The following is a 14,030-nucleotide window of genomic DNA, read 5'->3' as shown; positions in this document are numbered from 1 at the left end:
TGAGGCATCGTGGAGTCCTCCATCCTGGGTCAAGCTATCTCAGGAGACCTGAGGGGGAGCTCTGGCAGGCAAGCGGTTGGTGGGAAGAGTAGTTGGAGGAAGTAACGAGAACTGCTCCCCTGACCACCTGACCTGGTAATAAGTCTCTCTGGGCTCAGGTCACGGTTGTTAAATAAGACCGAATGCACGGTTGAGAGTTGCTATGGGCTCCGCCCGGAGGCCTTAGGTGGCCAGTCAACCGAAGGCACGGTTGAGACTTGCTATGGGCTCCACCCGGAGGCCTTAGGTGGCCATAGCAAGGTGCACTAGATGGCCCAATGAAGGGCGCAGAGGGCCTGAAAGTGAGGCCTGGAAGAGGCAATGTGAGAGGAGTTCAAATGGCGGCTCCGATCAAGATGGTGGCCTGAGAATTTGGGCCTAGTCTGTGAATTACTGGGGCTGTAATTAATGGATGCAGGTTTATGAGGCCTAGAAGACAGTCACTGGGGTAGGGCTAAAATAATTTCTCAAATGTGCTGAAGTAGCCAGAATATAGGAAAGGCCTTGTGGGAGAGCTTGGGGCCTGCAGTCAGTACAGGAGTCTGATGTGTTGGCCTGAGGGAGGGCTTCACGATGTTCCCAAGATGGCGGCCGCAACGGGCTCCGCCAAAATTCCTTGGATGGCAAGGGCGTGTGAGGGGCATGAAGTCTTGGGGGGAGGCCCTGTAGTACACTGAGGCCTTCAGCCCTCAATCTGGCTGATGTGAGTTTACAAGGCTGGCCGCATGGCGCGCTCAAAATGGCGGCCGCGGTGAACTTAGTTGTAGCTTCCTAGGCTTGGCCAGGATATGTTGAGATTCCTCAAGCCCTTGTCTCAAATACTTAGAAAAGGCCAAATTACTTGCCTGCAGAATCTGACTTTGACGACAAAGGGAACCTCCGTTAAGCCTGTGAGTTCGGCAGCCATCCAAAATGGCGGCTGCGACTTTCGGGCCGTTAGAAACGGCCTCCGGAGGTGTCGAGGATGAAGGTGAGCCCTGAGGGTGATTGTGGCTGCAGCGCTGAGTGCTGCGCAGGAAAGCCGACGGGCGAACTGGCAAGGAATTTTCCTCCTCCCCCCCAGAGCCCTGGGGAAATGAACGGAGAAGTACTCCCCCCCCAAAAAAAGCCTCAAATCAGCCAATTTGAGGCTGCGCTGATCCCAGCGTTCCTGGGGGAAAACGTTTGGAGAGAAATTTTTTTTTAAATGGAATCACTAATTAGGGGATGCACAAATACTAAAAATAAGGCAAGGAGAATTCAACAATGGATCTCTGACCTGCTAATTGAATTGAAGATCTCTAAAACCTGAGAGCCAAACCTGACACATCTTCAAGAGCTTGAGACCAAGTCAAGACTGGGTCTCCTAGCATCAGGGAGCGTGTTTGGCTACTTGGTCTCAAGAGCAGCCAGACAGAGAAAACCCATTGGTGGATTCTCCATCTCCTGTACTGGAGAAGTCTTTGAATAATTATCACTTTATTGATGTTATCATACTATTGGGTCAGGATTAAACTAAAAATATTCAGACATTTCTTCCTCTTTCATGTTTTTAAAAAAGAAATGCTATAATTCTCATAACATTCATATTCTCTGGCCTGAGTTATTGTGCTCCCTTTTGACCAAAATTCTAATCATATACAAATTCACGATGCAATTATGTATAAGTAATAAAATTTACTTAGTATTAGTTAGTGTTTTGTTGGAATTTGATAGCAGGTTTGTCAGGGAGACCAAGGACTGGATGCATGACACAGTATGGGAATTTAGCCATGGTTAATATAATTTGTTTTTAAGTCTCATTAATATCTCTAATATTCCTGTAGAAATCCATAAAGTGAAAAATAAAATAAAATGGCAGAAAAATAAACTGAACTAGCCAAACAAACAAAAAATATTTTAATTATCTGAAAAATTAATTCAAATTTGATTCTAGCTTTCTCACCAATTAATGTTTAAAATAAAAACATGGTTTCATGTGATCACAACATAATTTGAGCAGAGTGCTCTCAGCTAAGCTATCACTGATCAATGAATGTAGTTTAAAACAGAAAGCTCCATCTTTCAAGCAGAAAAGAGAGAGGAAAGTGAGGGAAAATTGTACAGGGCTCTCTATATACAGTGGTTTTTTCTTTAGGAAAACATGGCTTTACAATTACATTTCAACAAATGATTGTTTTATCTATTTTGCCAAATTTCTTCTTCAATTGCAATGTTTTGACTCCAGTATCCTGTTTCATCAGCCACTTTGTAGTACATGGAGTATACCAGTGTACAGTTTTAGTTTTTAATCAGTCTTTTTTCTCCCTTCTTGATATACTCGGGGAGAGGACTGAGGAATGAAATGTTTCATCCACTTTTTTAAAAAAAGCAAATGATACTTGCACATAGCTGGGCTAATGTTCTCTTACCTGTGATTTCAATTGCTCGTTTTTTGAAGGTGCTGATGACTGTCCCATCTTTCCTCCGCAACAGAGGACTGCTTCTTCTCTCTGCCACCTTCTGTTTTAATCGTGAGCGCACTTTTAAATTGGGTTCTGAGGCTGAAAGGAAGAGGGAGGCAAGAATGAAAATTAAGGTGGTCAGTATGAAATAGACAGACTTAGGCAAGGAAGCAAATTGTGGCGAGGAGAAGAAGCTAACTGCATCTACATTTACCAGATCAATCATATTGCTTCAAGAAAGACTGAGCTTTTTTATAAATATATTTATTCTGCATTTCTGAAACATAACAATAAAACACTCATTCCCAACACAATGTCTTCTAGTTCTAGCAAATGCCAGCCAGTACAGTTAAAGGTTAAAGTCCATATCTGGATTCAGGATGACTCCATTAAGAAATAAAGAATCTGAGCAGAAGACATATTATTATTATTCTTTTTTTAGCAACACAGATATCCAGCACTGATAGGACCTGTGTAGGTGGATGCAGCTTATTCTCACTTATTTATCCTCTTCTGCCTGATAAAACCCTCCACCTCCACCCAGGATGCCAATTTAGATTATTTTGCTCCATGAAATCTGGAAGATATTCTACATAGACAACTTTTTCTATTCAGCTTCTATGTCTTTATAAAAGCATAAGTGGAGTCCCGCTTGATCAAGCTTATGATTCATTTAGTCCGTCCATAGCTATGTAGATGCATTCATAAACAAAGACAGGAGAGTTGTTGTCTTCCCCTAGTGCTAGCAGCTATCTGGGATTAAGGAAGTAGTAAATAGCCACTAGGACTAGCAGCCATGGATAGCTGCTGATCTTTCATAAATTTGTTCAGTCCCCTTTGAAAACTTACTGACCATCATACCATCTGATAGCTGCAAATTCCATGGTTTCGCTAAACACCATTTCTACATGTCCTTTGAAAGTATATATTCAATCAGACAATGCCAAACAGACTACTACCTTTTATTCAGATCCTATCATTTTAGAGACTATAACTCAGAAATTGGCTAGTTTCTCTGCATCACCTTTTCAAGATCTTAATTCTTTCAAACTATATATTTTTTACTTGTAACCAAGGAGTTGGCAAGGTTCGAATAACCACAAAATATACCTAACAGACTGGAGGTGGGGAGAACAATGGGGAGAACCACTTGATATAGTTAATAGCTTCTCCAGTCAAAAAGTTGAAGAGGTGATGAACAAGATTCTTTACTGACTTAAGTCCTTAGATACATGCTGCCAGTCACTAGGTTAGGAAGACAAACAGTCAGACTTGGCATAAGGCAACTTCCTATGTTCCTAAAATGTCCTGATTTTACTTAGCTGCTGGGCTGGTTTTTTTTCACACAGTTTGACTGTAAAAAATTTTTTTTGCAAAAAACAGCTGAGCTGTTACACAATTAGCATCTAAACAGCTGATTTCTTGCAAGGGAGCAATGATTGCATCTAAAAATAGGCTGTTTGTGAAGCCAGTCTTTATAGTACATTTATCCAGTGCTCTACTGTAAATTTAGAATTCATGTCATAATATTTTAGCAGAATGAGGATTTAGTATGTGAGCTTGATTTTCAGTCAGAAGTTGGGTTTTTCACATTGTAAAATGCAGTATTTTATAACATACTTGTAATTAATATTCCTTTCTAATTTGTAATCTGATTTAATCAGATTTAATCAATTTTTGTTTCCTTCGCTCTGTCAGCACCAGCCCATTGTCTCTACAAGCTAGTACATTTAAGTTGCAGAAAAGCCATGCAAATTGACCCTCTCCCCTTTTGTTTATTCTTCAGCTATAGATCTTTACTAACCAGTTTTCCGGAGTGGAAAGTCATCTCTGCTATCATAAGTGCCAAGTAAAGGTAGTTTGCAAGAGGCTGGTGTTCCCGGGCTGCCTGTCTGGGGAGGGGAACTCTGGTCCAATGAGGTATGATGAGCCCCCCTGCACAAATCAGAAAAAAATATGTCCAGATTTATGTATTTATTAAGAAAATTTATATAGCTGCCCAACTCACTTTGGTGACTGACTCTGGGTAGCTTACAAAGAAAAACCAATAATTCCACAGTCATCAAGATTTAAATCAAGATAGATGTTTGTACACTAATTAGCATACAAGTAGTCCTCGCTTACTAACTGTTTCATTTAGCAAACATTCGAACCTCCAACAGTGTAAAAAAACAGCTTTGTAATCAATCTTCAAATTTATGAGTTGCAGCATCCCACAATCACATGGTCATCATTTGTGCACTTTGCAACAGAGATAATGAAGAATGTGGAAGTAAAATTATAAGCCAATGATTTTCTACATAGTGACCATTGTGCTTAGCAACGGAATTACTCATACAATTGTGGTAGCTAAGCAAAGACTACCTCTGCTTCTTCCGAAAGTATCCTTCTGCTTTCTCCATTCGTATTGGATTGCATTTTTAATTTATAGTTATTTGACATTTCTTTAAATTTCATTGAATGAAAACGGCACCCGAGTATATTCAGTAGTCAAAGGCCACTAGTACAGATGGATTCAGTTATCATTCATTTCTTCAGCCTTGTTTTTTTCTGAATAGCCTGAAATTCTTCTACCTTTCCATTCAGCTTTGATGAAAGAATTCTGTAATATCAGAATGCTCATTAACCCTACCAGTATGAGTTGAAAATGGTACCATGATTCTTAAATTTGTAAAGAATGAAGGAAAAAGGAAGATTGGAAGGAAGATCACAGTAATCTTTATCTTCTCCATTTCTCCTTTTGGCTGGAGAATGATCACTGATTTAGTATAGTAATACTGATCTTCAACCCAAAATTTAACTGGTTATTTGATCAATATTAATACCATTTCATCGAGCAACATATTGTATCCATTTGTCATTAAAGCTTAGACCACTATACCAAATTCAGTCTTCTGTCTATGGCCTTTTCTGTAAAGCAGAAATTCAAAGAAAAAATTCTGACAGCTACTTGATAGTAGAAGCATGAAAATAAGTATAGGCTTAACTGGGTAAGACTGGAAAGGATTTAGTGATATTTCCAGTAAAACTGCTCGTTTCCTTGAGAAATGGATTTGACCAGATGCTATACAAATTAGACAAAGATGTACTATTGTTGTGAACAGAAAAGGAAGGAGAAACTGTCTCACGCTTCCAGTTCCCCCACGATTCATTATCCAAAAATAGAATTTGCTTTTGCATGCACAGACACAAACATATACACACACAGAAACACACAAGCTGGCATACTGGTGAGGGAACTGTGAAATTGCTATTTTGAGCAAAATGAATGAATGAATTACTTCCCATCATAATATAATTATGTAAACATAATTATTGCTGAAGATTTAAATTTAGAGAAAATTGAGTCCTTGAAAATGAAGACATATTCCTATTGTTCCTATTGCTGGATATACAGGAGCAAATATCAGTTGCACACTGGCTGTATAGATCTTGCATGTTTGTGACTGAAGTATTTATTCCATAACTGAAACTCAACTCTGTGTACAGCCTGTCCTAAATCAGACTTAGATGAAAATCCTAGAGTAGGGTTTCTCAATCTTGGCAACATTAAGATATGTGGATTTCAACTTCCAGAATTCTGTAGCCAGCATGCTTAAAGTTAAGGTTGCCAAGACTGAGAAACCCTGTCCTAAAGATAAAGGAAAGACTTACCAGCATTTTGGATGCTGGGAGAGGGAATGATTCAAGCCACCCACTGTAGTTGGCTCTTTTGACTTGCTGAGAAGGAACTCTTGAAGTTTCAGCTTCACTTCAGTGCTTGCAATAGCACCTTTAAAAATTATAGAAAAACACTGGTAGAAAACATTAAAGGCAAGTTGAGATGTTATCTCCCTTCCCTAACCTGGGGCTATGCAAATATGCGACCTTCAATTCTCACAAGTATGCCAGTGAAATGTGTTCAGGGACACTACTTTTCTCATCTTGTATTCCAGGCTAACAACCTATTTTTAAAACCCAGCATCAATCAAGCTTACAAAAGGGGGGGGGGGAATCCACTTTTCCTAAGCACACTGGCAAGAATTTTAATCACATCAACCTTCACATATTCCTGAAGAATTCCATCACAGAGTTACATTTACTGAATTTTTTTAATCATTCTTTATTCATTTATTATGAGGTGGAGGTTACAGCATCAATTGAAGAGCCAAGCCAGACACAGTATAACATCCAGAAATGCCTCAAATTTTATTTCTTTAAACATGTTATACAATCCCAAATCAGGGCATGTCCCCTGAGGTTTGCCATTGAGATCTCTCAATTCAACCCATCCCCATGCTGCTGTTGACACAGATAACTGTTGGTAAACTGTAAAGAGCCTAGTCATGCTGGAGAAAAGTGGTAAATCTGTCCATCCAGTGTGAAAAAAAAGTATATGTACAGAAATGAATTTATGTACGGTACTATACCTGCCTGCTTCAATAAACATTGACTACATGTACAACCATGGGTGCTCAACTCACCATACATTGTCTCATTTAATCTTCAAAGGGAAAATGATTGTTCATCTTTGTTCAAAAAATAACTCCCAAAGTTTGCAGATTTATGAAGAATCTGAAAATTAATTTGCAAAGATTCTCCATTTAAATATATATATATATATTTAAATTCTACAATCTGAAAGGAAGTGCCATGACAAAGAAGTCTAACCTTGGGTTGAAAGCCAAATTCAACAATTTATTTACATCTTTATATTGCCAATATACTTGTGAGGACAATTTTAATTATTTGAGTGGGTTTAGGTCCATGCAGATTGTTTTCAAATATGCTTCTCTATATGATATTTTGGGAATAGGAGAATATAATCCTCTAACACTCTCTAGTTGTTTCTTCCAGTCCTTGAAATACAAACAGGATATCATTCCAATAAATGCAGTGCAATGCAATTAAAACTTATTACTTTCTTTGCTCTTCTCCTTGTTGCGTAAGATGAGTAACTGCTGCTCCAGACGCTGCTTCTCCAGCTCTTCTTGTCGCTGTTGTTCTCGTTTACGCTGTTGCTCTAGTTCTTGTTGACGCTTTGCTGCCAACATCTCTTGCTGTTGCTATAAAAAAGAACAGGGAGAGAGTCAACACCACCAAAGGCAATTGTGTATGTGCTTGAGCTTACATTATGCATAGATGTCACATATAAAATCCAGACATACATTTTCAGGTCACTGTGTGCCATATTTCAAACACAGATTATAACATCAAAGCTGGAAAAGTGAATTAAGATTGTTTTCACCCATTAATAATTTCTCTCTTCCAGTAATTGTTGCTTTAAAAAAAGTTCTGAGTGATAGGAAAGTTATTAACTAAGGCTCTTTCTACAGGATTTTAGCCATCTAGAAGTTTCCACTAATAAAACTACCATGGAACTCCTATTTTCATATAGAAAACATTTCTGTTACTCAGTAGATCATCTGAGCTCCTGCCTCCTGCTTCTCTAGCATTTGAAATATGATAAAAGATTATGCAAAAAAATAGTAATGCTAGTGCTTTGCAATATCCTTCAAGAGGTCCATGTTTGCTTTTATATTGCTTTTGCAGAGCATATTTGCATTCTGTAGTAATTCAGATTTCTCTTGATCTTATTGACTGATGGTTTCTCTTTTATGTTGTTCTCACTTAGTGTTTTATGGCCTGTCAGCTGTTACAACCTTTTTTTTACGGGAATTATGCTTCTTTCTTATTATTTTTGTGATTAGCTCCCTTACTAAGCAAAAATCAAGCTTGGGCTCTGTATGCCTATGCCAGTAAGGGCGAACCTTTTAGAGACCTAGTGCCCCAAAACCGCCCAGCCCCTGCCCCTGCCCCTGCTCCATCCCCGCCCCACCTGCCAGACCACCCACCACTTCCATGACCTGCTGTAGCAGATCGCCCAGGCGGCCCAGCAGCGTCATGGCGGCCATGCCCTCCGTTCGCGCCCTGCAGCATCATCTACATGCGATGGGGCGTGAGGGTGGAGTCTTGTCCCTGCTGCCATGTGCTTGGCTGCACTGCTCCATGTGGGCCATACCTGAGGGTGACTCTCCCGGGGGGGGGGCTGCTGGTGAGAAGGGGGCTGTGGGGGGAGGCGGGGCTGGGGCGATGGCCCGTGCCCACAGAGAGGGCTCCGAGTGCTGTCTCTGGCACACGTGCCATAGGTTCGCCACCACTGGCCTATGCTGTCCACAATGTAAATTTTTCATTTGTGTATTTATGCTTATGTAACATATTTCTACCAAAGCCCATGCCCTTCCTCTTTCCATTCTCTAAGCTGTTCTTTCCTCGTCTGGATAAAATCTGTTGTCACCGTTTAATTGTATTATGGTAACGACACAAAAATAAATTTAGGTTTGATAAGACACCAAAAGCATTCTAAAAATATAGCTTTAAAAGTCAGAAACTTCAATTAGATAACAAAATAACATTATTTCCCAGACTTTCATTTATTTTATGGGTAGCTGCAAAAAGGGTGATGGAATTAGGAATGAACACAAACATCATCCCTGAAAACTACTTGCCAACCTAGGTTCTATTGTCTATACTGATACCTTCAGAAGAAAATCAAAACCAAGAAGAAAGGATTTTTGTAGGGGGATGTGATGTAGAATGATATTGGAAAATAAAAGCATCTGGCCATATTTGGCCTCTTTATAATTAGCTTCTGATCTTGATAGTATTTAGATAGGAGATTACCATCAAATTCCAGGACTTCTGGCTGAACTAGGAAGTTATTGTGAATAGCCCAGAATTGCTTAAGGTGGACAGACATATAACATTATAAATAAATAGGAAGTTGAAAAATAATCCAAAGACAGCAATGCAAACCATTTCTACAGTATCTTCTCCCCTCAAAAACAAAACAAAACAAAATTAAAAAAACATGAAGAATTGTGAAGATACTAGAAGTTGGGCTCAGTTTTATAATATAAACAGATCCCTTTTTCTACTTCTGATTTTTAATCCCAATAATTATTATTTCTGAAAACACAAAAAATATGGAGAAAATCCTGTTGAAAATTTCCAGGTCTATGAAAGAACCTGGTATGTATAATTCAAAATTGAAGATGTGTATCACTGTAAGTAAAAACTATAAACTATGGATTTAACTAAATATTTTTTTAAGCAAAAGCTATAAATAAATAAAAAGTGGAATAAGGAAGTTTGGGATAATAGTTAAGATAAAAAGCTGCAAAATACTGATTTAAACAGTGGCTGATAGCATTTATAGGTACTACAATTTGTAAAACAAAAATGTTCATATAAAAAAAAATCCTGATCATTAAATGCAACATTATGTTCAGATATAACACTGAATTGTTACTACTGAATGAACCTACTCTCTCATCTTCTGACAAGCCTGTTATTAGTTGTAACTCGTTTATTTGATTCATACACGTATCAAGTGATAACATAGCTTATACTCTAATATATGAACCCACCAGTTTATTTGAACAAGCCAGAATCATAAAGTACAGTGAAAATGTTTTATCCCAGTTCAAATATAAAAATAAGTTTATTGAAAACTTGGAACAATTTCCTCTTCATATTCACAATGGAAGGTAGCTGAAAAGACATGCATTAAATATGAATGAGGCCAGTGTAAGTAATAGCTTGATTAGGTTGCAAGCTATTAAAATAAGGGACATGGTAGTCTGTTTCTCGAAGTGCCTTTAAAAGTATGAAGTGGGTATGAGTGATTCATACTGATAGTAATCCATATTTTCAAGGACAGGAAGATTCTAAAATACAATATTTATTTATTGAATTTATTTATTGAATTTATATCCCGCCCTTCTCCTTGCGGACTCAGGGCGGCTGACAATCAGTTTAAAAATACATCAATAACAATTACAAAATTAAAATTAGTTAAAAAGAAATATTTAAATGTTGTCTAATTAAAATATGATTAAAAACCCCTCTAAAAATTGCCCTAGGCCAGTCCCGCTTGTTGGAATAGCCATGTCTTGAGGGCGCGGCGGAAGGAAGGGAGATCAGGGATCACCCTGATCTCTGGGGGCAGCTCATTCCAGAGGGTGGGAGCTCCCACAGAGAAGGCCCTCCCCCTTGGGGTCGCCAGCCGGCACTGTCTGGCCGACGGCACCCCAAGGAGACCCACCCTGTGGGTTATTTGAACACCATCAAATAACATTACCTATATAGTTTTTATCATTGCTATTGAAGCAAAATCTGGAGATGCATGCATGAGTGATCAAAATAAAAGGGGCGTTGTCTTACCTGAACGCCTTTTTTCAGCACGGAGATGGAGAATCCACCAATGGGTTAGCTCTGTCTTCCTGCCCATTCAGACCAGGTCAGCCAAACTTGCCACGCCTGTCCTGGGCTAGGACACACCCAGTCTTGACAAGGGCGAAAACAGCTGACGACAGTCCAACGTGTTGGCTCCCAGACCCCTAACACTGGCCTGACGGCCTTACAGGGAGGGAGTGGATTCTCTATATCCGTGCTGAGAAAAGACGTTCAGGTAAGACAATGCCCCTTCTCCAGCACAGGAGATGGAGAATCTACCAATGGGACATGCCAAAGCCTCACCGTCCCAATGGGGGAGGGAACAGAAAAGACTGGAGCCACATCCCCAGAAACCACCTGCTGAAGGACCCTCCTTCCAAAGGAGGCATCCGCAGATGCAAACTGGTCTATCTTGTAGTGCCTCACAAATGGGGAAGGCGAAGACCATATCGCAGCCCTGCAAACCTCCTCGATGGAAGCCTGTGTGGCCCATGCCGCAGAGGTCGCAGCGCTGCGAGTAGAATGTGCCATGACATGACATGCAGCTGGCAGGGAATGCAACTGGTATGCCTCTGCAATGCAAGTCCTGATCCACCTGCCTATGGTTGAGGCAGACACCTTCTGCCCCCTGGAGGCCTGGTGAAAGGAGATGAAGAGGGCTTCAGACTTGCGAAAGGACACTGTTCTCTTGATATAGTGTCGCAATGCCCTGCGGATGTCCAGTGCGTGCCACTGCCATTCCAAGTCATGAGACGGATTAGAGCAAAAATCCGGCAAAACAATCTTCTGTGCTTGATGAAAAGGGCTGTTGACTTTCGGGATGAAGGTAGGGTCCAAACGAAGGATCACCCGGTTTTGGTGGAAGGCACAGAGATCCTCCCTGACCAACAGTGCCGCGAGCTCAGAGATGCGCCTGGCCGACATGATGGCGACCAGGAAAGCCACCTTGAGGGACAAGGACCTCAGGGCACAGGTTCTGATAGGCTCAAACAGCGGTTTGGTGAGGGCCCGTAGGACCTGGGGCAATTCCTAAGAAGGATACCTATGTACTACGGAAGGTTTTGTGTTGGTAGCGCTCTTGAGAAAGGAGCGTATCCTGGGATGCTGGGCCAAAGGAACTGAATTGGCACAGATAGGTAGAGTGGACAGGGCCGTGACCTGCCTGTGGATGGTGTTAGGCACCAACCCCTTATCGAGATCTTCGAGTAAGTATTCCAGGATGCTCGGGATTGTCATGTCCAAGATAGCTAGATGCCGTCTCTCGCACCAATTGCAAAAGTCCCCCCATGTGGATTCATAGATGCGATTTGTTGCCGGCCGTCGGGAGACCTGAATCATGGAAATCATGCCGGGCGAGTATGATTCCCGTGTCAAGATCCGGCATTCAAGTGCCAGGCAGCTAATTGTAGCCACTGGGGTTCTGGGTGTTGCAGAGTTCCCTGGCTGAGAGACACATGATCCGGGAGAATTCTCCATGGGGGAGAATTGGAGAGATTCACGAGGTCGGCAAACCATGGTCTCCGTGGCCAATACGGGCCACGAGTATAACCACCGCCCGCTCCTGCAGCATCTTGCGGATGACACCGCCGGAATAGGGACAGAGGGGGAAGCGCGTAAAGCAGGCCCCCCGGCCATGGATTTTGGAGAGCATCCGCTCTCTCCGCTCCTGGGGCCGGGAACCGGGAGAAGAATCTCGGGAGTTGGGAATTCATCGGCGAAGCGAACAAGTCTACGACTGGTAGTCGGAACCTCTGTGATACTTCGGCGATGAGGTCTGGGTGCAGGTGCCATTCGGAGTGATCCACAGTCGTCCTGCTTAGAAAGTGTGCTTGCCTGTTTGCCTCCCCTGAGATGTGCTCAGCTCTGAGGGAGGCCAGGTTAGTCTCTGCCCAGGAGCCCAATAACTGGGCCTCGACGATGAGGGACCTGGATCGGGTACCCCCTTGCCGGTTCACGTGGGCCTTTGCCGCCACATTGTCTGTGAGGACTAGCACGTGTTGCCTCGCAACTCTGTTGTGGAAGTGGCAGAGAGCCAAGCTTATGGCTCTGAATTCCAACCAGTTCATGTTGTGTTTCAGGTCTGCTCGGGACCATTGTCCCTAAGCCAACTGCGACTGAAGGTGTGCTCCCCGGCCGAACAGACTGGTGTCTGTCGTGAGCATCAGCCGAGTGGGTTCCTTGAAAGAGGACCCTCTGGCTACCACTGGCAAGGACCACCACTGGAGGGACCGGAGGGTCTGAGAGGGAACCCTTACCCATTGGTTGGAGGAACTGGTGCCCAACCTTTGGAAGGGAAGGAGGAACCATTGAGGTTCCTGGAATGCAGTCTGGCCCAAGGTACTATCGTGATGCACAAGACCATCTTTCCCAAGAGTTGGGAGAGAAGGGCCAATGTCACCACACGTTCCCTGCTTACCCTGAGGGCCAAGGCCCGGATGCTGTCCCGACGCTCCTGGGACAGGTATACCTGGCAACTGACTGTGTCTATGACGGTACCCAGGTATAATAGACGGGTGGAGGGAACAGTTTGACTTTTCTGAAAGTTCACCGAGAACCCATGCTCCTGAAGGACCTTGATCGACAATGTCAGGTCCGACCGGGTGGTTTGAAGGGAGGACGACTGGATGAGAATGTCTCCAGATAACACTGGACGCGCACCAGTACCAATAAAAAATGTGCGGCTAGCACCGCCAGGACTTTGGTAAACACCCTTGGAGCTGATGAAAGGCCAAAGGGAAGGGCTCTGTATTGGTAGTGATGGCCCGCGTAATAGAACCTGAGGAACTGCCGGTGGGCGGGGAGGATGGGGATGTGGAGATACGCTTCCGTGAGGTCTATGGACATCAGGAAGTCTCCGTTCTTTACGCTGCCCAAGATGGACTGAAGAGTCTGCATCTTGAATTTTCGGTATACAATATGGGAATTCAGACCTTTGAGGTCTAAAATCGCCCTCCACCCTCCCGAGGCTTTGGGGACCACGAAGAGGATGGAGTAAAATCCCCGCCCCTGTTGACCGACCGGCACAGGTTCTATGGCCCTTATCTCCAAAAGATGTCGAATGGCCTCCCACATGAGGCCACTTTTATTTATTTATTTATTTATTTATTTATTTATTTATTTATTTATTTATTTTATTCAATTTTTATCCCGTTCTTCTCCTTACCGGACTCAGGGCGGCTGACAGCCTTATAAAACAGATACTACAATAAATACCTAATTTAAAACCAAATTAAAAAGAAATATTTACTATGGCCTATATAAATTAAAATTTCTCTTAAAACCCCACTAAAAATTCCCTAGGCCAATCCCGCTTGTTGGAAGAGCCATGTCTTTAGGGCGCGGCGGAAGGAG

The 14,030-nt window shown here is 42.2% G+C and overlaps 1 protein-coding gene across 1 annotated transcript in view; it reads right to left on the bottom strand.

Moving 5' to 3' along the window:
* Positions 1-1,221: 1,221 nt before the first annotated feature.
* LOC107282382 (histone deacetylase 5) overlaps positions 1,222-14,030 on the bottom strand; it is an 86,280-nt gene continuing 73,471 nt past the window's right edge. The window contains exons 4-8 of the mRNA XM_015810152.1: positions 7,363-7,507; positions 6,117-6,234; positions 4,267-4,397; positions 2,430-2,561; positions 1,222-1,256 (exon numbers count right to left, since the gene is read on the bottom strand). Of these exons, the coding sequence (XP_015665638.1) occupies positions 1,222-1,256; positions 2,430-2,561; positions 4,267-4,397; positions 6,117-6,234; positions 7,363-7,507 (561 nt within the window). The remainder of the gene's footprint in view (positions 1,257-2,429; positions 2,562-4,266; positions 4,398-6,116; positions 6,235-7,362; positions 7,508-14,030) is intronic.

The sequence above is a fragment of the Protobothrops mucrosquamatus genome, unplaced genomic scaffold (genome assembly GCF_001527695.2).
Source record: "Protobothrops mucrosquamatus isolate PMUCROS unplaced genomic scaffold, P.Mucros_1.0 scaffold7, whole genome shotgun sequence".
NCBI lineage: Eukaryota > Metazoa > Chordata > Lepidosauria > Squamata > Viperidae > Protobothrops > Protobothrops mucrosquamatus.
This window is presented reverse-complemented; position numbering and strand designations above follow the sequence as displayed.